Source organism: Fringilla coelebs (assembly GCF_963513975.1).
Source record: "Fringilla coelebs genome assembly, chromosome: 4".
In the NCBI taxonomy this organism is placed as follows: Eukaryota; Metazoa; Chordata; class Aves; order Passeriformes; family Fringillidae; genus Fringilla; species Fringilla coelebs.
In genome coordinates, this window is record NC_140032.1 from 62,466,201 (window position 1) to 62,491,304 (window position 25,104).

Here is a 25,104-nt window from a genome sequence, read left to right on the forward strand (position 1 = left end):
ACAATTTTTCTCTATGAGGTGCTTTTCCAGAAAATGGAACCTGTGATCTTTTTTACCCTTTGAGATTTTCAAAGATAGGTGACTTCTCAAAATCTGCAACAGTGGTCTCTAATCATCCTTAATTTATTTTAATTATCTTTGCATGGCATAACAAATGCTATGGTAGGCCATTAAATCTCAAGAATTAATGACCTTTTTTCACGCACACGTAAAAATACAGTTTGGTCCATGTCCTCGGAGGTAAAAAATTGTTATTAATGTTCTTGCGGATCTGTCTTAGTTCTCCCTTCTCAGGAACTTGAGGAGTCTTTTCCAGCTGTACAAATTGGAATGTGATCTGCTTTTTTTCTTTGGGTTCTCTTCCCCTCTTCCTAGATGCGCATGGTCTGGTCAGAGTGCAGACAGACCCTGTGTTACATTCTGTGTCGCTGTCACAAACTCCTTCCTGGGCCTTCTCCAGTGAAGAAGGTGCACCTCTTTGAATACCTGACAAGTGCATTAAATTTTTAAGCCACACTTCATTTTATATCCCCCTAATTACAGAAAGGTACATGGGATTTCTGCCCTGTGAGTACTCGCTTTTAAGAAGTTGGACTGGGTTTGCACCTAGAAGGATGTTGGTCACTCAGCAACATACACTTGGGAAGGGTTAGGACATGGGGTGCCACCAGTTAGTGTGAGAGCCCCAGATCCTGGACAGACTTAAACACAGCTGAGATGGTTTGTTGCTGTAGGTTGTATGCCTTTTAAAAGTTACTTATTTATATCCTCCTGTTCTGCAGTGTCATAAAATGTACTGGCATTTTCATGCCCGTTTAATCAAATGTGAGAAGAAAATTCTAGCGCTCGTCCTGCTGAATAGATAGGTTCTGACTTGGAACACCCTCCCATGCTTCTTTTCAAGAACTGAGAATGGGTGCGGGATTGAACAGGCAGGCTCCTGTGCTATATAGTTGATCACTTGGATTAGCTCTTTCAGAATGTAAATATTTATAGAGACTTCATTAAACTTAACAGAATGAATGAATATGTGCAGGTTACATCCTCTGTGTAACATAGCTTGTAACGCAGGTCATGTGGAGAACTTTCTGTTCTTTTTAAAAGTTGTTTTCTAACACAAAAATGCTTTCTGATTGTAGGAAATACAACATACTTATGGGAGTTCCTGTTGGACCTTCTTCAGGACAAAAATACATGTCCTCGATATATTAAATGGACTCAGAGAGAGAAAGGAATCTTTAAACTTGTGGATTCAAAAGCTGTCTCCAAACTCTGGGGAAAACACAAAAACAAGCCTGACATGAACTATGAGACTATGGGAAGAGCTCTGAGGTAAAACCTCTTAGATCCTTAGGTTATCTATTACAATTTAAAATCTGATTCTTATTTTTGCCCATAGAAGTATAAAGGTTATGAAATTTTAAAAACTTGGCCCTTTTGCAGATTTAGCCTTCAGTCTTGCAGTCCCTGTAACTTTTTATGTTACCAGTAAATTTGCATTTTAACTCCTGAAGTATGTATTTGAAAGGTAAGATTTTTTTTTCAGGTAGATCCTTCAGATCATTTGTCAGTGTGTTCTAACAGCTTCTTTCCATACCTCCTTACACTGTAGATTTTACTGTGATTACTTCAGGTTTTATTGTTAGCACAGAATGAGGTTTTCTTTAAAATGTTGCTTACTACTTAATTCTACTTTCCTTGCAGATACTACTATCAAAGAGGAATCCTGGCAAAAGTTGAGGGACAGAGGCTTGTGTATCAGTTTAAGGAGATGCCAAAAAATATAGTTGTCATAGATGATGACAAAAGTGAGTCCTGCAATGAAGATTTGTCAATGCCTACAGATGAAAAGTCCCTGGAAAGAGTGTCTTTATCTGCAGAAAACCTTTTAAAAGCAGCAACCTCTGCACGTGGAGGAAAAAATTCCTCTCAGTTAAGCTGTACCAGAACAGAAAAAGCAGTCACTAGAGTTGTGAATATTGCCTCACCAGCTCATGACACATCCTCATCTCATCCTTCTACTACCACTGCTACTGTCCCAGCAACAACAGCTCCCAGGTTTGTGTTAATGGGGCTGTTAAATTTCCAAAGTCCTATTGCTGGATGTGCAAAAGGTTTGGGGTTGGGTTCTTTGCTTGCTGGTTTGACTTTTTCATTTTTTTGTTATGGTTTGTTTTGGGTTTTTTTAAGAACCAGACCTGTCTTTCTTAGAACTGTCTGTACGTGTTGTCATCTGTGATGGTGCTCTGTGTTTTGGCCTAAACACACACGTTTATTTTGTAGGACTGTTCGTGTGGCAATGCAAGTGCCCGTTGTCATGACGTCTCTGGGACAGAAAATCTCAACTGTGGCAGTGCAGTCAGTAAATGCAGGGTCACCGTTAATAACCAACACAAATCCAACCACAGCAACAACTCCAAAGGTAGTAATCCAGACAATCCCTACTGTGATGCCAACCTCTGCTGAAAATGGAGACAAAATCACAATGCAGCCCACCAAAATCATCACAATCCCTGCCACGCAACTCACGCAGTGTCAGCTGCAAACAAAAACGAGCCTGTCTGGGTCAGGAAGTATCAACATTGTGGGAGCCCCATTGGCTGTTAGAGCACTAACCCCAGTGTCCATAGCTCATGGAACACCAGTAATGAGACTGTCGGTTCCTGCTCAGCAGGCCTCTGGCCAGACTCCTCCCAGGGTGATTAGTGCAGTTCTCAAAGGCCCAGAAGTTAAATCAGACACAGCCGCTTTGAAACAGGAATGTGAAGTGAAAACGCTGCAGCTGGTAAAAGAGGAGAAGCCAGTGGATGGAAGCAAGACTGTAACCCACGTAGTAGTAGTTAGTACACCCTCAGCTATTGCCCTTCCTGTAACAATGAAAACAGAAGGAATCATCACGTGTGAAAAATGAAGAATAGATTTCTTCCAGCATGGACTTCTAACTGTTACGGTTTTGAATATACTGACGTGATTGGGGGAGGGATGTGGATGCCGCCACCAAGTCATAAAGGAGAGTTTTGGAATGTTAATAAACATGCTTATGTTGAAGACTTATTGGAAAAAAAAATTATTTTCCCGTGTTTCAGTGGGAATTAAACCACACTGATACGCTGATAAAAACTGCCTCTTCCAGTTGGGAACCAGCTGAACCTATGGAGAATGAAAGAGAGAGGGACTGAAAAGGGACCAAACAATTTCACTACGCTACCGGTTACCAAGCTACACTAAGACCTGAAACACTAAGAGAGAGCTGTGTGAGAGGTTTGCCTTGGTTTTTAGTTTTCAGGGGGAGAGGAAAGTCTCATTGTTACACAAATGGCAAATTTGATGCATTTTATGTGCATACCAGCGATTACTACTGTGTGCCCACAGTACTCAACTGGTGCTATGTGAAAAACTATGCTACTAGGTGTTGTAGGAAGTGAAATAAAGGAGATTAAAGAGCTTCTAAAAGAAGACAGAGGCCTGGAGGGATTTTTGTATCATACAGCTTAAGCAGATTCAAATTGAAAGCCTTAGACTGATTTTCAGTTATCTTTCTTGAAATAAGCTAATGGCTTGTTTGTGTAAAGCTTTTTTATTAAAACAGATTTTTTAAAAACCTTGTACCTAGCACAGTATTGTTATAGAATAACATGTAACATATTTTGTATGGTAGTTAAAAGTCTGTCTAAATTTCTTAATCGTGGACAAAGTAGCAGCAGGTTTTCTGCCTTCTGCTGTACCATGCCTGTTTCTCTCACTTAGCCTTGACATCTGTGCATACATTTCAGTTTCAGCTCTACTCTCACTTCAAAGGTCACGCCCAGCATGAGCTTTTGTCAGGTAGTTCTAAACCTGTAAATTTTTTTAGTTGAAGTTAAGAGGGAAGTACCAGTGTTCAGAACGAACTATAATAGTTTGTATATTCAACATTTGAAGTATATTCTATTTTGTTGTACTCTTGTTTCAAAGTGTATTCAAGTAGGTTTTAATGAAATACAGAAAGAAAATTTAATGGTGTTTGGTGTGCTGTTTATTTTTTCCTTCTTCCTTTCTGCTAACCTGTTAACCTTCTTTTCTTACTTGAAATCTTCAGGCATTCATCCTAATATAGAGGATAGAATGTGAAATTTTGGGACTCCTCCCTGCTTCAAAGGGCTGACCAGCTCTCACTCATTTGTGTAAATACCTGTGAAGCTTGCTGTATCTGGTGAGGTAACTTCTGGCAGGGGTCTGCTTCTTAGACGTTTTCAGGATGGTGAGTGTACATGTGAGCTCTGTGAACTACTTAACTGCTCCTCCAGCCACACCAGATACTGGCTCCATATTTCCAGTCCATCTGCATGGCTTGAAGTGTAGCTTACTGTGATTTCAGGGGCATCACACTGGCACATCAGGCTGTGGGTAGTCAGGTGCCCAATGGACCCCCAGTTCCTAGTGATATGCCCTGAAAAGTCTTCAGGGCAGGAACTTGGGTAATCTTGAAATTTAATTGAAGGCTAAATCATCATCCAAGTACTTCATGCCTGGAGGAGCAATTTTAACAGCTGTCTGGAACTGAGGTTTGTGTAATGCTGAAAGACACCGGAATTAAATACTTTACATGCTGAGAAGCAGGTTACTTGTAGAGTCCTAGCAGCAAGACCCATTCTTCCCTTCAACTGGCAAGAAAAGTGGAAATAGCTCCACACAGCCAGGCCAGCAATGGGGGACTGTGAAAGGCTTCTGGAAAAGCTATTATTTTTCATCCTCTTGAGCAGGGAAGTGGAGTTTAAGAACAAAGTGAAGCTGAAGCAGATAAAAAAGCATGTGTAAGGCAGCAATACAAAGAATCAAAAGTTCTTGCACATGAACTGTGTTTCTGGTATGGGGTAGAGGACTAAGACCCCTTCACAGAAGGAGATGGAGAGAGAAGATGATTTTTTTTCTGAGAAAGAGGTAGGAAAGGGAAGTAGGGGAAGCCGGGCAATCACTCGATTAATCTGGCAGTCTGAGAGGCACTAATGCTCTGCGTAAAGGGAAATGGAGCAGTGCAAAGAGAGGCAGGTGGTACAAATCTGAGCCAAAAGACAAGAAGAGAGAAACAAGTGTTTTTAAAGCTACTGTTGTAAGTCCAGTCTGTGAGAAACCCTATTCTAGATGGCTGTTACTTGATTGTATCTCAGAGCATGAAGTATCTATGTTGAGTATTTGTAATTGAGACCTTTCCAACACCTAATTTAGATACACTGGAAGTCAAATGGGGACAAACTATCTTCCTGGAATTTGATAAGGATCTCCAGCTGATGACCTCCTTGTAATGCCAAGACTTCATTATGTAATGGCAAAAACTGGAGGAATGAAGGCACCCAACTCCACTACTGCTGGGGTGGTCAGCTCCTAGCCAGTTCTGAGACACGGCCAGTGCTCTGTCTTGCCACGGAACCAGTGATGGTCCTTTGGCTCTCTCCCCTGGCCATCAGTGAGTGGCACATGGTACTGGCTGCCAGAGGATACTCACCTGAAGTTCATGAAGTGCTGTGAGAGTCTCAGTCTGTGTGAGGATGTGCTGTAACTGAAATGGAAAGGGGACTTGACCTGATTCTGTAAATAAGTATGTTTTTACTGTGGTATTGGAGGACATGACATCAGGATGAGGGAGCTTTGGTCAGGTTTGTGACATCTGAAACAGATGAAAGGATCACAAGAATATTGAAATAGTTGGTATCTAGCTATACTCTCAGGCTTTTGAAATCCCATTGAAAAATCTGTTGTTTTGTACATGGGTGAAAGTGGGTTTCCCTTTTACATGTGAATCCGGTGGTTTATGTAGAAGGATCCAGGCTTAATTCATCCTTGGCAAGCAGTAACTCGTAGATGTGTGGGTAGAATGAAACTTCTGTGAAGTGAGTATGCTTTATACAGAAGGCATTGAGACATACACAGACTTAGTACCACTGATTTTGCAGATAAGAACTACTTTTATTTTTCAAACCCACTGTTTTAAGTTAAAGAATGAAAAGGGTGATGCTGTGTAATCCAGAGGGGGAAAAAAAATCTCAGCTGTAGATTGCAACTCAGAATAAATGTGTGAGTATCAAAAATGAGAAAAGTTGAAAGGAGAATCCCAGTCTAGAGACAACTACTTTTGTTAGCTCTCTCTGGCATATCTTTCCTAGTGAAGGGTTCTGGGCCTTGACACAACTCCAGGTAGAGTGTGCTGAAAGGAAGGCTGAGCTCTTGGGATCCTCTCCTAATGGATTTCATCAACTTTAGGGCTTTGGAGAGTTACATCTGAGGTGATCAGAGATGAGTGAGCCAGGGGCAGTCAGAAGTTGAGGAGAAAATTGAGGGGTGCCTGAAGCCTCAAGCTGGTACTCAGCATGACATGTGCAGCAGGGATCTCAGCTACATGTGAAGGTTGTTACTGCCAGAACAAGCTGAGTGCAATTCTGCCTTGTAGAGACAGTTCAGATAGCAGGTGTTAAGCTTATTAGGAAGATCCAAATGACACAATGTATTTGGGATCTAATTGTTCTCCAGGAGAGATAGTGTTTTAATAAGCTTGCAACAGCTCCTGCCTCTCAGCACATTAAACAAGTGGGTCATTTCTTCCTGCAGCTTGCTTGAGAGTGAGGGAAAAGTGCCACTGCTAAAGCTAAGGCAGCCTTTATTCAAGATGAAAGCAAGGGATCTGTGGAGCCTTTTTTTAGCCTTGGTGTGCTTATAAGGCATACATTCATAAGAAGAGCTTGGAAGACATTCTTTATTGTTAAGAGTCATACTGCTACACAGGAAAAAAAATCCTTTCTGCTTCTTCTGAAAAATATTTAGTGTACTGATATTTATAGCTGGCAAAACTATTTCAGTGCTGCAGGATTGCCTCTCACTGCATAAAACAAAGCAAGAGCGATAATCCATTTAAGTTTTCCAAAAGAGTCTGTCCTCAAAATAAATTATGGCAGGTACTGGAATAAAAGGGTGAAGCTGCCTGGGAACTTACCAGTTAATTTCTGCAGCCTATTTACCTTTTTATTAAAAATCCAGCAGAAAGGGTTCAACAATGCACTGTAGCAGGGATTTTCTGAGTAGGACAGTATTAAGAATTGCCTTGAGATGGGAAGTCTCCAGCCTTTTCAGTTATTCCACCCCCCCTTGCCTTCAAAATTACCCTTTAAGGAGCTGAAGCAGTGAACATCTCATGTAACATTTCCAGGACGAAAGAATGCCAGCCCTTTCCACTTCAGAAGAGGTTCTGCAGTGATGGCAGTATCATACAAATCATGCTCTTTCTCAACAGTTTGATTTCCTGTTTAGGAGATATGAGCAAGGGATGCAAGCAAGGGTATAAATTAAACTGTCTTAAGAATCATAGAGACCATATACTCCACTGTGAGAGTGACAGTGGGAATTTTGCAGCTGTGATCATTCAGTTCCTGCTGGTGAAAAGCCTCCCATAATCAGGTCTGTGGCTCTATGCTCTGGCAGTGGGAATGGTGCCACGCTGATGGACACCTTAACTGGCCTGAGGAAAATGAAGCTGGTTATACAAAAGTGAAATGAAATCATAGAGTGACTTCATTTTTGGTGGGAGCAGTGGGGTGGTTATGGTTTAGTTTGTTTTTAAATACAGACTTGATCTTTACTCTCAAGTCAGGGCTTTCTACCACAAGTATAGTTTCTTCCAGAGAAAGAAAACTGCCAAAAGGAGTCTGGATGGAAGCTCCAGCTTCTGGTGGTTTTTTGTGGTAGATGAGCAAGGATTTCACCTACTAAAGATACCATCTTATAGGTCTACATTGTGGTGTTCATTTTAGAAGTGTTTAGCTGCAGATGACTATGGATGTTAATTAACGGGCACTTGTATAATTTCTCCTCCCTGCAAGCCCATTTGAGGGAAGGTCCCAAGAGAAAATAATTGTAAAGGAGAAGCTCTGCATCTCACCCCCTCTGCACTGAGGGCAGCTAGCACCATAAAAAGGAAGCTGTCAGTGTCTAGTTGGTGTGAAATATGGCAGCAACACTCAAAGGTCTGTCTTTTTGTGGGGCATTGGCAATGTTGCATCTCTTGTCCAAAATCTCTCCCTAAAGTGCCACCCTTCTGGCTTCCTGGGACACAGTTTGCTCTTTCTGAAATTCTAGCCAAAGGAGGTGCTGGCATGCTGCACGTGCCTGTTAAGAGTGTTCACCAAGGCCACTGTCTCCTTGGTTGTAAGATCATTTCTTCTGGGGAAAGTCAAATCCACATAAATCCCAGGATAGCTAAAGCTGCCTCTGCTTGGAAGCAGACCATTGCCCTCATCCTGCAAGGGTCAGGAACACGTGCAGAGTGTGTTACAGCTGCACAATGGCACTTCATTTGTTTGCCTGATGAGGAGTGTGTTTGTGTGAGAATTTGGGACTTCTAGTCAGACTCTGCATTTCCCTTCTCAGCAATGCAAGTGTAGTAATTTATGGGTGGTGTAAATCTCACACCCGTGGTGCTGCTTCTCTTCAAATGAGGTTTTAGGAGAAAGTGGCAGATACAGCTGCATCTTGTAAGGGGCCAGCCTTCCCAGCAGCCCTCAGGAAGGAATTCTTGCACCTCACTTTGCAGGTTTGTAGCTCCACGAAACTGTTGGAGAGGGGAATATTTACAGTAATACAGTGTAGGTTTCCTCTCTAACTAGAAGAGTGAGCAGCTTAACAGCAAGCATAACTCCCTTCCTTTCAGACTTGTGAAACGTGGATATTCCAAGCTGGAGAAAGAGTTTGTTCTGTGAAGGCAAAGCAGACATGCCACTCTGAGGTTAGGGGTGGGGGAACAGAGGTCAGGAAGGGAAAGCATCAGCAGCAACTTGAATCTCAAACTGGTTGAGACAGGTCACCTCCCTGGCAACAGGAACTTGGGTCAGCGAAGTGAGAAAGACAGCAGCAGAGATATTACTTTTTTCCAAAGAGTTTTATTAATAAACGCCTGGAACATTGAAGAGTTACTATGCACCCTACTTCACATGGAAATACTGCTTTATTTGCCTTGCCATATCTTCCTCAACTATCTAAGTGTCAGCAAAACTCCAACTGTTGTCCCTCTTCCCCCCTCTCTTCCTATGCCATTTTCTGGCATAATGGCATGTTTACTACCCATACATGCAATTCCTATGTCACCAGTGAGCAATCACAGGAGCTACTGTACAAACACACCATACTAACACACCTGTGCTGTAGCCCAGATGCTCTGCCAGAGTTTCCCTGGGTCACAGGAAGAAGCTCCTGAACACTGTCACTCTATGATTTCCACTCAGATGCAGGATCACCAACTTCTCTCAATAAATAAATTTTATCTTATAACAGGTTCCAGTGCAGCTTTAGATTCTGAAGATAAATAAAAGAAAATCTTTCAATATTAAGACTGGCCTTTTACTGAAACAGCAATATTGACAAGACTACAAATTTAAACCATTTAGAAAAGTAATACTCAGAGGAAGAAATAGTCCCTGGTTAGCTGTGTCCTTCCTTCCAGAAGGAAGCACAGAAGAGATGAAGGTACAGTGACTGTACAGCCTACAGGCTGTATGTGTGTGACAGATACATGCACATGTTCTGGAAAAGTGAGGGTATTACTCTAGGTCATAGTCAGCCTCTCTTCCCTCACCCGCTCTTACTGGAGGGGTCCTTCCTCACACTTCTAATGAATTTGTCATCTCAGGTCATGGAAAAATGACAAGACCACACTACTATGAGCATAGCTTTTTGTCTAAACTGCATTAAACTTCCTTCCCATTGCAACAGAAAAAGATTTAAGATAATCTCACTGGGTAGTTAAACCTCACTCCCTTTGGTACTTGCAGAAGCTTAACATGAAATAAATATAATCAGCATGCTCTCAGGGCAAGATGTTTTACAAACATAAGTGTTTTGATTTAAATACTAAGGTCTCCACATTCATTACAGGATTAAATCCTTAAAACAGGGGAATAGTGAAAGAATAAAGCCATTTGCCTTCTAGTTTTCAAACCCTGATGCGGCAAGAAGAGCATGATGAGAACAGTGGCTTCCTTCTTCCTGCCTCGAAGGCTGCACATTAATGAGGGCTGAACAGCAAGTGTAACTCCAAACAAGTGCCTGACATAATGGTTAGTCAACAGTATTTCCTCATCTTTCAATAGCATCTAGCTTCAAAGGTTTTCTCTAAAATAAAAGACTGTAGAGTTCAGACGCTGCAATACCAGGTGGTGTTCCAAGACATTACAGCAGCCTGTCAGGGTCCTGATTAAAACTAAAGTCACACACAAGGGACAGGTGATCGGAAGGGTAATTGAATGAGGGCAGCCTGTTGGGCCCAATTTGCTCTTCAGTCAGCAAGCCCAGGGCCGAGTTCACATTCAAGGCGTGCTGGGAATACCAGATATAATCCAGCGTGTGCCGGCACTCTCCAGAGGGCCGGATCTTCCAGGTGGTGTAGGGGGGCTCCGACTGGCCATCGGGGCTCAGCAGCTTGTACGCACTGTTTAAATTGAGGCTGGAGTTCGAGAACTCCCTGTAGACCTCCTCGGTGGGCTCCGCATTGAAGTCTCCGCAGACAATCAGGGGGATCTTTGCTCCTTGGGTGATGTTCTTCAGGTTCTGCAGGAGGTCACAGCCCTGAGCAGAGCGGAACCTCTCCCAGCCCGTGCGGGCTTTCAGGTGGGTGACGGCGATGCAGAAGAGCCTCCCGGTTTCGTGGCACTTCAGCGTCTGGGCGATGGCCACCTGGTTGGTCTTCAGCTTCATGGCGGTCAGGCGGATGTTGGCGCTGCTGACGAGCTCGAAGCGCTCCTTGAGGAAGAACATGGCGCAGCCATCCGGCCCGTTGTTGTGCTCCACATCCAGGCACGGCGACCACGGCTTCGGGAAGAAAGTGCACTGGTAGCCCAGGCGGCTGAGGAGCGGCTCAAAGGTGTCAAAGTAGTGGTCGACTTCCTGAAGGCACAAGATGTCGGGCTTGTAGGCAAGGATTTCCTCCAGGATGAGGCACTTCCTCTCCTCCCACTTCAGGGCTTCCATGGGGCACTGAACAAAGTTGTCCTTGCCTTCCCCGAGAGCTGGAATTAGCAGGGAGGGTAAAGAAAAAACCCGAAAGTTACTGATAGCTGAAACAGCCTGTCATGCTCCAGGATTTATCAGTTGACATGCTGGTGACTTTAAGGGTACCAGATTTGCCAGTAGGTGTGAGAACCCCTCCTCAAGTCACTGGAGTCACTCCAAAAAAATTAAGTTCCTTTCACAGATAAAAGATATATTAAGACTTTCATCCCCTCTGCAAACTACACACGGGCGAGTACTTCCACACGTGGCTGCTGCAGCATAAGCCAAAATAAAATGAAGTGGGTTAAAAGAGACTGCAGAAGGTTAAGGCAGTCCCTATGAGGGAAATTTCCCACACCAAAAGATTTTAGGATGAGGCTGCTGCAGTTGTTAACTTACAGCCTTGATTCAAAACTAGCAGTTAAAATTATTTTTAAGCATCAAGAATTCCCACATGGAATTCTTAATGCTTAATTTATGGATAGCTCATCAATAAGGTAATCAGAAACTGAACACAAACTTTACAAATGAAACTTAGGAAAAGGATGAGTCTTCTCTGGGGTTAACAACCATCTAAAACTGATGGGTCACAGCTTTTAGAATACACTATATTCAGTTAAGACAGGAATTCAGGGCTACCTTTGGCATCAGAGTTGCAAGGAGAGAGCTTTTCTTCCTTTCCTATAGGACAGAAGGAAAGCCACTATTTCAAGCGCTCAAAATATTCCCCCTGGCCCTCAGTCAGTTGTGTCTCATGTAGTTCATTCCTCTCCCTCTGCTCTGCCAGGGTTTTCATTGCTGCATTTGGTCTCGAGCTCACACCCTGAGCTCACAAGCATCTCCTACCTTGGGCGAGGATGTTCCACTGCATGACCCGGATGGGGCGGTGGTTACTGCCCGTGTTTTTCTTCAGGTTCACGAAGTTCCTCTGGAACCGGGGGGGCCGCTTCTGCAGAACAATCTGACATTCCTCCAGCAAATCCTTGGGGTCTATAGGATCCAGTTGTGCTGAGTCCAGCTGCTCCAGGCAGTCCTGGTGCTGGGACACGGCACCACTGCTCAGCGTCTTGGCGAGCACGCTGTAGAGCCGGCTGGTGCTGTTTCCCATGGAACACACTGCGAGGGAAAAACTGGTGTTAGAGATGGTGCACCACAACTCTCCTCCTCACTCAGGGACTTTGTTGCACTGCCAGCCACTGCTGGTTTGTGCAGGAGGCTGCTCCTGAGTCTGAGACAAAATAAGAAGGACACAGAAGAGGGTTAGTCCTGAGCAGTCTCATGTTCTGCCTGTCATCAGGGGCTGCAGCCTGCAAACAGCCTGGTTTAAGACATCATGCTGGGGTCTTCTAAGGCAATAAAGAAGTCTTTCAACCAGAATACCAGGGCTAAGATTAACTCTGCATATGTTGTAGAAAACACAGTAGAGCACACTTTTTCCTTGTTCACAGAGAGCCCAGCAGGTGGAGAAATGCTGCCTGCTCATTATTTCATGTGCAGCAGTTGCTTCTGATGGAGAGGGACTCTGTACGGCCTGGCACCTTGTGTCCATATGGGATGCTTCCCAGCTGCAGACTCCAGTTAACCTGACTAAACCTCAGGTAAGTATTTAATAGGAATCTCTGATCAGTGCCATTTACCCCCAAAGCAGTAATGTTGTCATGAGCATGAAGCAGCCAGATGCTTCTGCAGGCTTAGACCTCCTCAGGTGGAGTGGACAAGGTGGTGTCTCCCAGCTCCACATCCCTATGTTCATTCCCCCCACCCTCCTTTCTCCCTTTATCTCCTCACTCTCTTGTGCTGTGCCCCAGCTCAGCAGTTTCCAGCCCTCCCTGGGCCCCAGCCACCTCCTGTTCCTCTGGCTATCTTACCCACATGACCTGCACACAAGATGCTGTCTCCAGCTCTCCCTGCTAATGCAGCTGGCCCTCACCCAGCCCTAAAAGGGAGGTCCCCCATTCTGTATGGGCTTACAGCTGGCACAGGACAGGGATGCACGTATGTCCCTGCTCTGTTTTGCCCTTATGCACATTTTGTGGTATTTCTACACTGTGTGTGCAAGAGCTCTCCAAACCCTGTCTCAGGGAGGAAGGGCTTTGCTCCTTCAAACATAGGCAGGAAGGGCAGTGCTTGCACCACAGCCACTTGCATAAGAGGCAAGGCTGACTGAGGTTTGTTGTTGTCTAACTTACTTATTTACTCTGAATGCCTTTTGCAAAGGGAATCTTAAGCAAAAGAACCTCAGTGTTGCACTGCTGTTGGCCCACAGTGGTTTTTAAGTGGGTTTATTTGTACATTTCAGTTACTTAAAAAAGGAAGAGGTTGAAATAGTCACCTTGTGCTCACATCTTGCAGAAGATTTGGCATGCTACCCAGCACACCTGCATGTTCAGACTGAACTACAGCACCACCAATTTTAAGAGCTGGGGACAGACATACAATAATGACAGGCTAGAGGGGCAGGCAGTAAGATGGACACCCTTACAGTTCAATAAACACACTCAGGAGGAAAGAAAAGACTCTCCAGTCTAAGCCCCACATCCGTGTATTTAGGAAAATGGATACTTTTAAAAGATACTAAAGATTACTTGCTTTAATATGTGTTTTGTATGTGTAAACCCATGGAACAGTTCCAAGAAAGTTGTGAAATGGGAATTTAGATTAGATATAGGATGTTTCTCCTCATCTCCATCCTTTTAGTTAAAGTAATAGGAGCTCCTCAAACTGAGATGTGATCTTAAGCTCACACACATCTCTTTCCAAGGAAGCTATGTATAGTGTTTCGGTTTCTGCAGTCTTTCTCAGTTTACAGAGAAATTTACTTCTTCTCAAGAAGCCAAGTACTGCTGAAGTTGAAGAAGTGGCATTTAATAGTGAGGGAAAACACAAAATCCCTAAGCAGGATCCTGCCACAGCTGTGAGGGGAACAGGAATGAAAGCAGGCTCTGTGCTGGATACAGAAGGGCGCAGTTTACACACAACCAGGGCTGCCAGGCAGCCATGCACAAACCCAAAGAAATCAGCAGAACTTTTAATAGATGCTCCACAGGGAGCCACTCACCTATTTTTAGGACAGGTACAACCCATGGCTAAGTGCTGCAACTGGAGATAAGCACAGTGTTGTCTGCTGCATCAGGGCTGCTGTCAGCAGCTGAGTACAGCCCCTGCCATGCCATAGATGAGCATGGCTCATGTGAGGCTCTCCAAAGGAATACTGGGAAATAATAACCCCCAAGAAGCCACTGGCAAGCTCTTAGGCTGCTTGTGGCTTGACCTGAGTCAGAGGGATGATGTTGAAAGGCACAAGGTAGGTGTAACACAGCTGGAGTCAAAGGCCTGCTGGCAAAGCCCCGAGCAGCTTACAGCTGTTAGAGCAGGATCAAGGCTAAGCTCAGCCTCCACCTGCCAAGCTGCAAACAAAGCCAGAGTATTGTCTAAATCTCATCATCCCTGGGATTGTGGCGTATCCAGCTCTTTACGGGGTGTAAAGCACAGCCTGGCCTGTACTATGGCCAAGAACTATCTGACAGCTTTTAAAGTCAGTCATGTCTCTGGAAGGAAAAAGAGCTTCAGTCTTCTTTTGAGGGCCCAGAGAGGATTGTGTGAAAGAGGGTCTGGACTGTAAATTAAGCACTTTCAGCCCTGGTACAGGTGGCTTGAAAGTTCTTGGCTGAAGGAGGGGGCTCCTTGGGAAGATGCCAGCTTAAGATGACTGCTTATCTGCACAAGTTCTTTGTACCTGAAGTGTTAAAATCATGACAACACAGACTGAGGTGTTCTGTAGAACAGGGGCCAGACCAACAACGTGAACATGAAAACTTCAACCACAGAATCCATCTTGTTATTTCTGCAATGCTGAACCATGTCCACAGCTGTACAATACAAGATCACCACTCTGAAATCTAACAATGCAATTTAAATGACCTGTAACTTGCTGGTAGGGGGAGAGGCACAAGCAGACTTCTGAGTTTGCACTGTAGCAGTGGATAGCAAACATGAAAGTGATTCTCTTGGTGTTATGTAACAGGGAACACCAACTCAGCAATTACTATGCAAGGTGCTTATATCAAAAAGTTCCTTCCCCTCAGCAAGGGTGGTACCTCAGCATAGTAAGGGCAAGGGAAGAATTCAAACTGTGAATTAAATGTAAGAACAGGGTGTAAAGTCAGAAGGTTTCTTGCATCACCCAGCACGGAAGAGATGAACTTTTAGGATTTCAGGCAACGAGCCATCAGAGACTTTACTTTAAGGACTTTGCTGCAGAAGGGTATTGGGCCCTGACCTTTTGGGTAAGGTGAACAACATTCCCATTTCCCTTCCTTTCAGGTCATACCTCCCAGCACCACTTTCAGGCAGAAGCCGTACCCTGTTTACCACAAGGCTTTCCCTGCCAGGTGAATGACTCCACACACCTGCAGTCTGGAGTTGCATCAGCCTCCAGGGCCCCAGAGGCTGGCAGCAGCTACAAGTGCCCTCCTTGGAACCCCAGTTCCAGGAACAACGTGACAGGCACCATCCCCATGTGACAAAATCTACGCTACCAAGGTATCATACTACATGTACAACCTTGCCTGGGACAGCAATGAGAGTTCATCAGAGCAGGGCAGAAGCTGCCTGCTCTCAACAGGCAACACCATTATGAAGAGGGAACCTCAAATCCTGCCTCCAGTAATACAGGGAATCAGTACTTGGCACAAGCTCTGGAAACCTTTATCTGCATGAGTGCTTTATTAATCATGAACTCGATTCTGCCAGCTCTCAGATGTATATGCTCCTCTTCCTGGTAGAGCCATGAAGCTTCAATCCTGCCATATGGCATCCTGGCCTAGCTTCAACAGGAGGAACAGAAGCACCCGGCCCCAGCCTGGCTTTTACACTCCTCCTGTAACAGCAGCAACAGGGAGTGAACTCACCCCAGCTGAAGGCAGTAGGGCAAAGTGGATCTCCTGCATGCCAGATATGTAACACAGCCTCAGACATACTGCCCAGAGAAGCTGTTCTATCGCTGGAAGTGTCCAAGTTCAGCCTGGATAGAGCTTTAAGCAACCTGGTCTAGTGAGAGGTGTGCTTGCCCGTTGAGGGAGAGCTGGAACCAGATGACCTTTAATGTCTCTTCCAACCCAAGCCATTCAATGATACAGAGTTGGGCTTATCACCCCGCCCACAGCAGCGGTCCGGAGCACGGTGGCTGCTGGCCCGGCTTTCAGCAGGAATGGCTCCGGGTGGGCATTCTGAGCCGCGGCCAGAGTCAGCAGGAGCGGCTTAAGGCTGGATGTGAGCACAGGGGTGCGGTGGGTGCAGCACACCAGGGTGGTGTCCGCACAGGCATTTTCCAGGTCTCACGTGGGGAATGAAGAACGGGGTGTAATTATTTAGCAGTACAGGCGAACAGAGACCTGATGGCTGCCTGCTGGAGGGTAACCTGGGCTGTTCCCACACGCTGCCTTGAGTGGAAAGGCCTCGCTGTGAGTCAAGCTCATCCTACACAAAGTGCAGCGCTAAAGAGAGCGGCTCAGCCACTCGAGCTGACTGCGGCACATGGACACCGATCCTCTGGCTCACCAGACAGGTCAGCCCACCGATGCCTGGGCTAACTCCAAGCACCCAGCCTGGGTGTGGGTGCAGAGGGTGCCCCATCCCTCACATGGAGGGCATCGAGCCAGAAGCGCCTGCGGCTCCGGCGGGCTCTCCGGCAGCGTCTGCCGTGATGCTGCTGCCCGCTCACCCCGGGTGGGCGAACGCCACGGCCGCTGCCTTAGCGCCCAAGGGCCGGTGCAGTCCCGGAGAGGTGGCTGGCGAGGGGACAAGGGACACGCTTTCGTGGGCAGGACAGCCCAGATCCCGCTCCGACAGCGGCAGCCCGGCACCAGCCGCCCGGCTGTGACCCCGCGCGGTTCCCGGGGTGGCTGCGCACCCTCCTCGGCCAGTACCCACCTGTGCGGGGCGGCGTCCCCGGGGCGGGCGGGCCGCCCGCTGCTGCCCGCGGGACGGCGGGGCCGGGGGGCGGCGGGTGGGAGCGGGGCCGCGGCAGGCGGGAGGCCGAGGCGGCGGCGGGAGCGCAGCAGAGGGCGGGAAGGGCCGAGCAGAGGCAGCGCGCGGAGCTCTGGTACATGCTCCCGGCGGGACGGAGCGGCACCGGCAGGGATCGGGCGGGATCAGTGGCGCAGCTGCTCCCGTGCCCGCCCCGCGGCCGCGCTTATAGAGGCGGCGGCGCCCCGAACGGCGCGTACATCGGGCACTACCACCCTCACCCGATGGGGGGGGAGTGGCAAGGTACAAACAAACCCTCCCGGCACCGCCGCCAACACACCGAGCCCGCCCGCAAGACCGGCGAGCCTGCTTTCCGTGACCGCCACGCGGGTCCCGCTGCCGCTGGCGGAGGACGCTGTGGTAGGAAGAATGCGCCCCGTGGCTGCTCCCGCCTCCCCTATCCCGCCGTGGAGTGGTCCGGCCCGGAGGAGGTTTCCCGCCGGTGATGTCAGCGAGGGGCGCCCTCTGCTCCCACGGACGTCACGGCCCCGCAGCCGGCCCGGCCCGGCAGGACCCCAGGGAGAGGCACTGGGATTCCTCGCTCATACACGAGCATCCCCAGGCCCGCCACGACCCCAGCACCACGTGGAGAGAGGTGCGGGACACTCCCGCAGCGCGGCATCCCGCAGGTGCCGGCCCTGTGGGAGCCTGCGAGGCGCTGGGCTGGGGGGAAAGCAGGGGAGCAGCGCCCGATAAGGGGGGTCTGGGCCCCAAAGCAGGGAGGGGGGGCGTCTCTGCTGGGTGCTCTTGTTTCTTGTAGCCCCCCGCTCCCCGTGTCAGGCCAGAGAGGGCAAGGGCAGCCCCGAATTCCTGTGCTGAAATTAGGGCAGTGCCCGCAGCTAGTCTGAACAGGCTTCCTTCTGAAAATGGCACCGTGTGACTTTCCCAGCCCCAGGAATACTAGATTCCTTATGTGTTTGATAAACTACCGAGGGGGCCTGGGGGAGGCAGATGCCTTCTGTGAGGGATGCTGCTGCAGGAACCAGGACACGCTGGCAGCATGGCATTAGACCTGGGTCTGCCTAAGCGCCCCTGGCTCATCCATCTCTTTCTTAGCTTTCTCTTGCCAGAAAGATGGCATTCAGGCACAGCAGTTGAGCCCTGTGTTCCCTGTGTTTTGGTGTTCCAGTGCCTGCTGTCAAGGTTTTTTCCTTCAGCTTGCTGCCTACTGGGCTTAGGGTGGTTACAGCTGTCTTCTGGAGACAGGAAAGATCAGCAGAATCATTTAGGTGGGAAAAGACCTCCAGGATCATCAGGGTGGAAGGTTTTGTTTGGGTGCTGGGGGGGGTTCTTCTCTTGGTGGGCTCCCAAGCCCCAGCAGCCCACTGCACCAACCATTCAACAGGATGGGGGACACCCAGAAAAAGGGGCCCTGGGGAGGCTAAGGATGCTTCTAGTCCTGCCACATTAACCAGATGGAGCCAACAACCTGCCCTGCAACTGCCAGATAGTTCAAGAACTGAGTGGATGAATGGTGTTCCTCAAAAGTATGGTAAAAGCATTAAAAAAGGCTATTCCAGAGCACCTCAGAAGAGTTGCCTCAGTTCAGGAGCATCACAGGCTGGGCTCCACTGCTGAGCAGAAGTCAAGCTTTGGAGAGGATCTTGCCTCTGTTCTTTGTGCTGTCAGGATGAATTACCTGCGGGCTGCCTGTGTGTGTGATGTGTGACCTCGTTCTAAGCTGCAAGTGAAGGGGATTTCACAACCTCCCTGAGCTTCCAGAAAACTCCTGTCTGTTTTGGTTTTGGGCACATATGTAGGCATGCCTCTGGGGACAGGGGAAAAGCAGTTCTGGACCTTTCCAGGGACTAAATTGGCCTTCAGGGCTGGAAGTAAATGCAAGGTGCCATCAGAAAGATGGGACTTCTCTTTTCCCCTGGCATGTCATAAGATCTCTGACTTTCTAGGTGCTTATCTTTCATAAGCATAACAGTTTTCCCCAGTGCAGAAAGTGCATCTTGGCCTGGGCAACACTGGTTGATCCCTGTCCTTGTTCTAGCAGTCTTTTAATCTTGCAGACTGTTTTTCATGGGCCTGGTGTTTATTTTCCCCTATAAAAAATAAACATGCTTCTTTCACATCATGTCTTCTAAATCTTTTCTTATTGCTATCTCCTCAAGCCTCTCCTTGCCTCAGCTCTTCCCCACTGTCTCCTGCATACAGCCCACCACAAATTTTACTCACCTTTCATTGTGTTATTCTCCATTCCAGCCACATTTGTCATTGTCAGGTCGTTCTTCACAACAATTTTCATAGTGCAAGGAACTTTCTTTCCCCTTTGAAGGCAGGTGCATTGTTTGTCTTTCTTTCATCACCTGGTGCCACTCTCCTATGTTTTGGAAGGGCTTGTTAGGGGTTCAGAGACAACTTGGAAGAATATCTAGAGTCTTCTGGGATGATGGAGTTAGCTTTTCTTTCTGCCCATCCTCTACCTGATTTGCTTCCTTGTTCAGACTTTTCTGTCTCATTTCTGTAGCTGGGTTTGATCCCTTGTACCATTTTGATGCTTTGAACCCTCTTGGCTCTGACTGATTGCATCCCAGTTTTATCCCTGGAGGCTTGTGCTAATTCTGTTATTCTCATCTGCAATTTTATTTGTTTGTCTTTTTTACTCATTTCCTTTTTGATTATCAAAGCATAGATTGTGATAGTCTCCCAAGCCCTCTGCTGATGATGTTTTTCTCTCAATGCTGCTTTTCTCTTCAAAAACACATCTATAGAGCAGCTGCAGTTTCAGATGTGGGTCCTAGATCTTCGTGCTTAAACTTACACCTGGCTGTGTGTAGGCTCATCTAGCCCTCCATAAGCAAAACACTCTAAGATAAATGCTTTCAAACAAACTAAAAACCCAAGGAAGAGAATTAAACAACAGGTAGGTAATTAGTACCCCACTAACTTTTTCACTTTTGTTTTCTGTAAAGTGAAGTAGCCTGGCCTAGGCAGACAATGCTGGGAGCATGGGGGAAAAGCAGCTGGAGAGCCTGGGAGGCAAAAGGCTGGAGCCTGTATTTCTCAGCTTTCAAGCATGTGGAACATTCCTTGTAGATCTCTCAGCTCTGATTCATATCCTTTCCACTTTAAATACACAAAGAAGAGACAGAGGCTTGACTGCAGGACTGGGAGCCCTGGTTCCTTGCAGGGCTCTGCACCTGACTGGGCTTGTCTGCTCTCAAGTCTGGGCACCCCTGTCTCAAGGGCAAACCTGTGACCAAGGGTTTATTTCTATGCTTGTTGTGCATGAACCTCTGTAAGCAGCTCTTTCTTCCCTTTTCAGGTGACCAGATACTTCTGGAAGGAGAGAGTGGTTGGTGATTCAAAGAACCATGAGCTGTCCCAATAGCCCTGCTATTTCTGTGGGGATTTGGCAAAGAAAATCTCTGACAATAGTGGCTAAGGGGATAGGTAGCCTGGGTTTTGCTGCTGACAGATTGGAGACTTGGTGACAGGGAAGCTGCTGGCTTTGTGTCCTGCTAAGGAGATGAGGCAGCTGGGCCCATCTCTGAGCTCCAAGTCCTCAGCTCCTGTCAGGCATTTGCTGGCATTCAGGTGCATCTTGTCCTGATGGCTCTTTGTTCTGCTCTCCTGCACCATGGAAAAAAACTTGGGTTTTCCACAGAGATGGCTGCTCATCCTCCTCATCTCCTGTTCCAACAGATTTCTTGGAGCTGCTCACACCCTAGCAAGCTTAGCAGTCCTTAAGTAAATAATGAATGGCAGTGCAGTATGCTTGTTATTAATTTTATTTTTCTGGTGACTCAAGTAGTTGGGTTTTGGCCAAACCACCTTTTCATGTGATCTCCAAGGAGGAAGGACAGAAGGTTTCCTGCTTCCTGCTGTACTGCATGTGTTTTTCTCTGCTCTTTTGAGTGTTGGCTTTCCTTAGCCAATTAGTGTGCCCATGCTTGCATGACAATAAAAGAGGAGTTTGTAAAAGAAAAAGAAGTCCCTGATGAAGCTGTTTTCAACACACAGGCTCTGTTCCCAGGAATGGGAAGAGTGGTGATTCAGCTCCAAAATGTGACTCAGTAATTGCTTGGCATTCCTTGGGGGTGATTCAAAAGCCCTACTAGCCTTCTATGGAAAATAGAATCCTTCTGAAAATACACAAAAGATATGATTAATTTTAGGTGCATGTGACTTAGTGAAAAGAGAGAAGTTCCTTGAGGAATTGATCTCAGCTATCCCATGTGCATCTGACTGACGTTTCCACAAGCTGGGAACAGTGAGCAAATGGAGAGAAAGGGTCCGGGTGAAAGGGTGCATAGGCTGTGAGAAATCCTTTTTTCTTAGGTTTTTGACCTGATCTTACCCTGGAGATGCTTGTGTTTCAAACATCCTGCCCAGACTGTTAATCCTTTTCCAACGTTGTGGAAATTTCAGGACCATCAGGCTGTTGTTACTTACTAAAAAATATGGCTTTGACTGAAGTTTTTCCAGCATCTAATAAAAGCAATGATTCTTTCAAACTCCCTTTCCTTGGCATTAGTAATGATCTGAGGATAATGATCCTTCCACCTCCTCAGTCACTTCCTCCTGACCGCTTGCTCATCCCCGTGTCGGGAAGGCATTTGTGCTACGTTTGGTACTGCTGCTCTAACTGCCAACATTTTCAGCTTGGAAAAGCATGCTCTGAAGCTGCCATCTCTGGGGAGAGGGACAGCAATCCCTGGAGTGTCACAGTGGATTAACAGGAGAAAGTCTGTGGCAGTGAGGTTCTGCACAGCACAGATGGCTGTGAGCATGGTGGGTTTGAACTTCCTGGTGCACACACATCCCAACACCTGATTTCTCCCATGAGCAATGCCATCACCTGGAGTGCTGGATGCTTCCCTGTGGGATGCCCTGTGCCCCCCAGGATGCCCTTTTCCCCTGTCACGTCACCGGGAGACCTTCACTTCCCCACCATCAACCTGCTGTGGGGCTTCCTCCCTTCCTGGGCAGCAGGCTGGGAGTGCTTGCCTGCTCTCCCCTCCCTGCCTCACCTTGCTTTTGGGCACCTGGGAAGAAGCTGTGAGCCAGCACTAGTGGCAAACATAGGGTAGATGGGTTTGTAGGGAGGCTGCCCTGAAACAAGTTCACCCGAGGTGAGGTAGGGCAGAGATTTCGGTGTTTGGAACAGGTGGCATTGCCATAGATGGCCGAGAGAGCTTTCCAAAGCATTTCAGTCACTAAAGCATTTCACAACGTGGAGCTCTGCCACTTGAACCCAGTATCTGTCTTGCTACCCAGCAGCAAGTCTGGGTAGCAGATGGTAAAGTGTTCCAGGCAGTTAAGGAAGAGGGAATGATAGTGACACTTCTGACATCTTGTTAAAGAAACATGCATATCACTTCATCTCAAATATGAATATACATTACAGTGGGGATGATTAAATGGAGTACTTCGTATTTAGAAATAGGTGTCTTTCTAAGAGGTGTCTGCCTGTGGAATCAAAATTTCCAAGACTTCTACATGAGGTAGCCAGACTTTGTCTTAAAGTACCTCTCTGAATCTACTTTCTGACACTTTGTAATTTTTTGAATACTTATTTATGCTCCAAGGACCTGCTATGTACCTTTTTTGGCAAAGCCATTTTATTTCCCTTCTATGTGTATTGGGGATTTTGAAGGGAACCAGTGAATAGCTCTCCTTGGAGCCAGTGCAGCCACTTGGCTGCAATGCTCACCTGTGTCTATCTGAACAAGGGGAGGATCATTAATTTCCATTTAGCACATTAAACAAGCATTTCCATTCAGCCATTAGCCTGCCTTTTGAGAGACAGGAATGGACACATTTTCCATTTAGGATGTTGTTGTGATGTGGCTGTAACTTTTGAGCAGCTGTCAGATGGTGACATGATTTTCAGGGGTCCTTAGAAAGGCTGGCCCTGGCAGGGCTTTAATTTCCTGACCTGCTGGAAAGATCTGGAACACTCTGTGATGCATGAATGGTTCACCTGCCTCTGCTCAGAGCCCTGAGGCAAACAGGAGGCCAATGGAGTGGGCACCCTTGAAAAGCCCAGGATTTGCACAGTCTTTCCAGAGCCCACATCAGTGGAGGTGCTGCCCCTGTGGAGCTTCTGGCAGTGATGCAGTTCCTTGCACACAGGCGTGTAGAGGCAACAGGAGTGAGTCTGAGGCTGTGCAGTAGCACCATTCATTGTCACTGGTCCTCCCTGGTGCCCTCCCTGGTGATCTGCAAGTGCTGCTCTCTGACACATGCTCCAAGGGGCTGAAGATCCATCCTCCTTCCCAATGACTGCTTTGGGATATTTTAGGCTAAGATAAGGACATTCTTCATGACATCATTTTTCTTTCATTGCTGCTGTCTGGGCTCCTGTTGAAAAGCAAAGTGATGGAGAACTGTAGTATTGACATAGGGATGCCAAGGACCCTTGGCTGGGCACTGCAGTTGTTATGTAAAACGATGCCAGTTTTCATCTTTGGAAGTAAATGCAACTTTTATTTTTCACACTCTGTTACCCTGGTTTCATGGTACCTTGGTGCCTCAGTAAAGAAACCTGCCAGTCATCAGTTTCCAGACAATAAATTTGTAATTGAAGAGGGGCTGTCATGACAGAGCTGGCAGCCAAGCCCAGCACTGGACTTTCTCCTGGGGGTGTGCTCAGTGGAGGCATGCTGGTTGGGCAGCTGGAGGTAGGACTGCAGGCAGCTCCCACCTCCTGGTGGCCATCCAGCCCTGGCCAAGAGCCAGCTGTGTCTGCGTCACTGGCCCTGCTGGTTGTGTAAGTGCCCCTGTTACCGGAGTGACCCGCGGTGGCTTTCGTCACCCCGCTGGCAGGGCCCTGTGGGACTTTGCCCTCTACCCAGCCTGGACCCTGGCTGGCCCCAGTGCCTTTGCTCCTCTCTCACCAGCCTCAGCAGGAGTTGGGAAGCATGAAATTCAGGCTGGGAAGCTCTTGGTGCTGCTGGACACACTAAATTGGAAGCTCCCTTTTGGGCATCTAATGGAATTTTTGGCTTCTTGTGCTGTCTGCAGCCACCCTGACCTCAGTGCACCAGGCTGCAAGTGGCTGAGCAGCCCCTGACCCTTCTGCCCTGGCCAGGCAGTGAGCTGGCAAAGCTTGAGGTTTTGCCAGCTCCCAGTCACAAAAACAAGGGTTAGGAACTGGCCACTTCCCAGGTGGCCGGCTGGGCTGTGTGCCGGAGGGGCTGCTTTGCTGAGGTAATGGAAACAAGTCATAGCAAAGGCCACCTGGGCTGTGCCTAGGTTTATCACCCTGCAAAAATGAACTGCTTATTCAATAGCAAATTCCTCTTAAATTCCCTACTTGAATTGCCTCAAACATAGATTTAATTATTATTAGATTTTTGTCCTCCCAGGGCAGCTTCAGAAGACATGTAAAGGTTTTCTTTCTTCCAGGGGTACGCCCTGGAGTTTGGGTGAATCTGCTGTTTTTCTCAGAAAACAGCTGTACTTTCTGCCTTTATTGTGTCATAGTTTCATTTCTTGAAAGAACTTCTAGCTTCACCTCGATCCCAGGGGATTGATTAGGGCTCTCCCTAACAGACTTTTTGTAGCTCCAAGTCCAGAAAACAGTTTGCAGAGAAAGTCCGACTGGGAGCTGATCCCTGCAGGGTGAAAGCGTCGCTCTGCTTGGCAAGGCATGCTTCCTGTCTTCAGGGAGCTGTCACGGCTGTCTTCTGAATCCCTTCACTGCCATGTGTCAGTCACCCCCAACTTCTCTTCAGCCTGTTTTGGTGCTTTACCTCCCTGGGGGTCACTGTGTCACCACAGCTCAGACCTGGCTTTTGGAGCATGTGCTACCTCCATCTCCTCCTGCTCCTGGGTGTATGGCATGGAGCAGCTCATGACTGGTCTGACTGATGCCAGAGAAGTGCTCCAAGGCAGCAGTGGTCTGAAGAAATACTGGTTTTATTATCTCTTGGCTGTTTGGTGTGTTGCCCAGGACCCTTCTGGGATCCTGCTGAAATTGATATTTCATCCTTTCCCTCTTGACATAAAGTAGGGATGCACTCTGTGATGGACAAGGTGAGGGCAGTGAAAGAGTCATGCAATAGATGATCCACGAATGTGATGTTAAAAACCCCCCAAAGATACTTCTGGGGT

At 47.3% G+C, this 25,104-nt stretch overlaps 2 protein-coding genes across 8 annotated transcripts in view; one reads left to right on the forward strand and one right to left on the reverse strand.

Annotated features, from left to right (window-relative positions):
• The window catches only part of ELF2 (E74 like ETS transcription factor 2), a 37,877-nt gene extending 33,888 nt beyond the window's left edge, over positions 1-3,989 (forward strand). For all 7 annotated transcript variants that reach the window (XM_084205178.1, XM_084205172.1, XM_084205173.1 and 4 more), the window contains 3 exons: positions 1,140-1,332; positions 1,705-2,058; positions 2,284-3,989. In XM_084205178.1, coding sequence (XP_084061304.1) covers positions 1,140-1,332; positions 1,705-2,058; positions 2,284-2,911 — 1,175 coding nt within the window. In that variant the 3' untranslated portion in view covers positions 2,912-3,989. The remainder of the gene's footprint in view (positions 1-1,139; positions 1,333-1,704; positions 2,059-2,283) is intronic.
• Positions 3,990-8,928: 4,939 nt separating this feature from the next.
• Positions 8,929-17,187, reverse strand: NOCT (nocturnin). The gene is made up of 3 exons (XM_084203868.1): positions 16,939-17,187; positions 11,854-12,123; positions 8,929-11,024 (listed from the first exon to the last, which is right to left on the reverse strand). The coding sequence occupies exons 1-3, from the start codon at positions 17,114-17,116 to the stop codon at positions 10,189-10,191; spliced, it is 1,284 nt and encodes a 427-aa protein (XP_084059994.1). The 5' UTR covers positions 17,117-17,187; the 3' UTR covers positions 8,929-10,188.
• Between the last annotated feature and the right edge of the window lie 7,917 nt (positions 17,188-25,104).

Coding starts and splice junctions, on each gene's coding strand:
- NOCT (XM_084203868.1), bottom strand. CDS start 17,116: ATGTACCAGAGCTCCGCGCGCTGCCTCTGCTCGGCCCTTCCCGCCCTC. Junction 12,124..16,938: donor GGGGACGCCGCCCCGCACAG/GTGGGTACTGGC, acceptor TTTCCCTCGCAG/TGTGTTCCATGGGAAACAGC. Junction 11,025..11,853: donor GTGGAACATCCTCGCCCAAG/GTAGGAGATGCT, acceptor TGCTAATTCCAG/CTCTCGGGGAAGGCAAGGAC.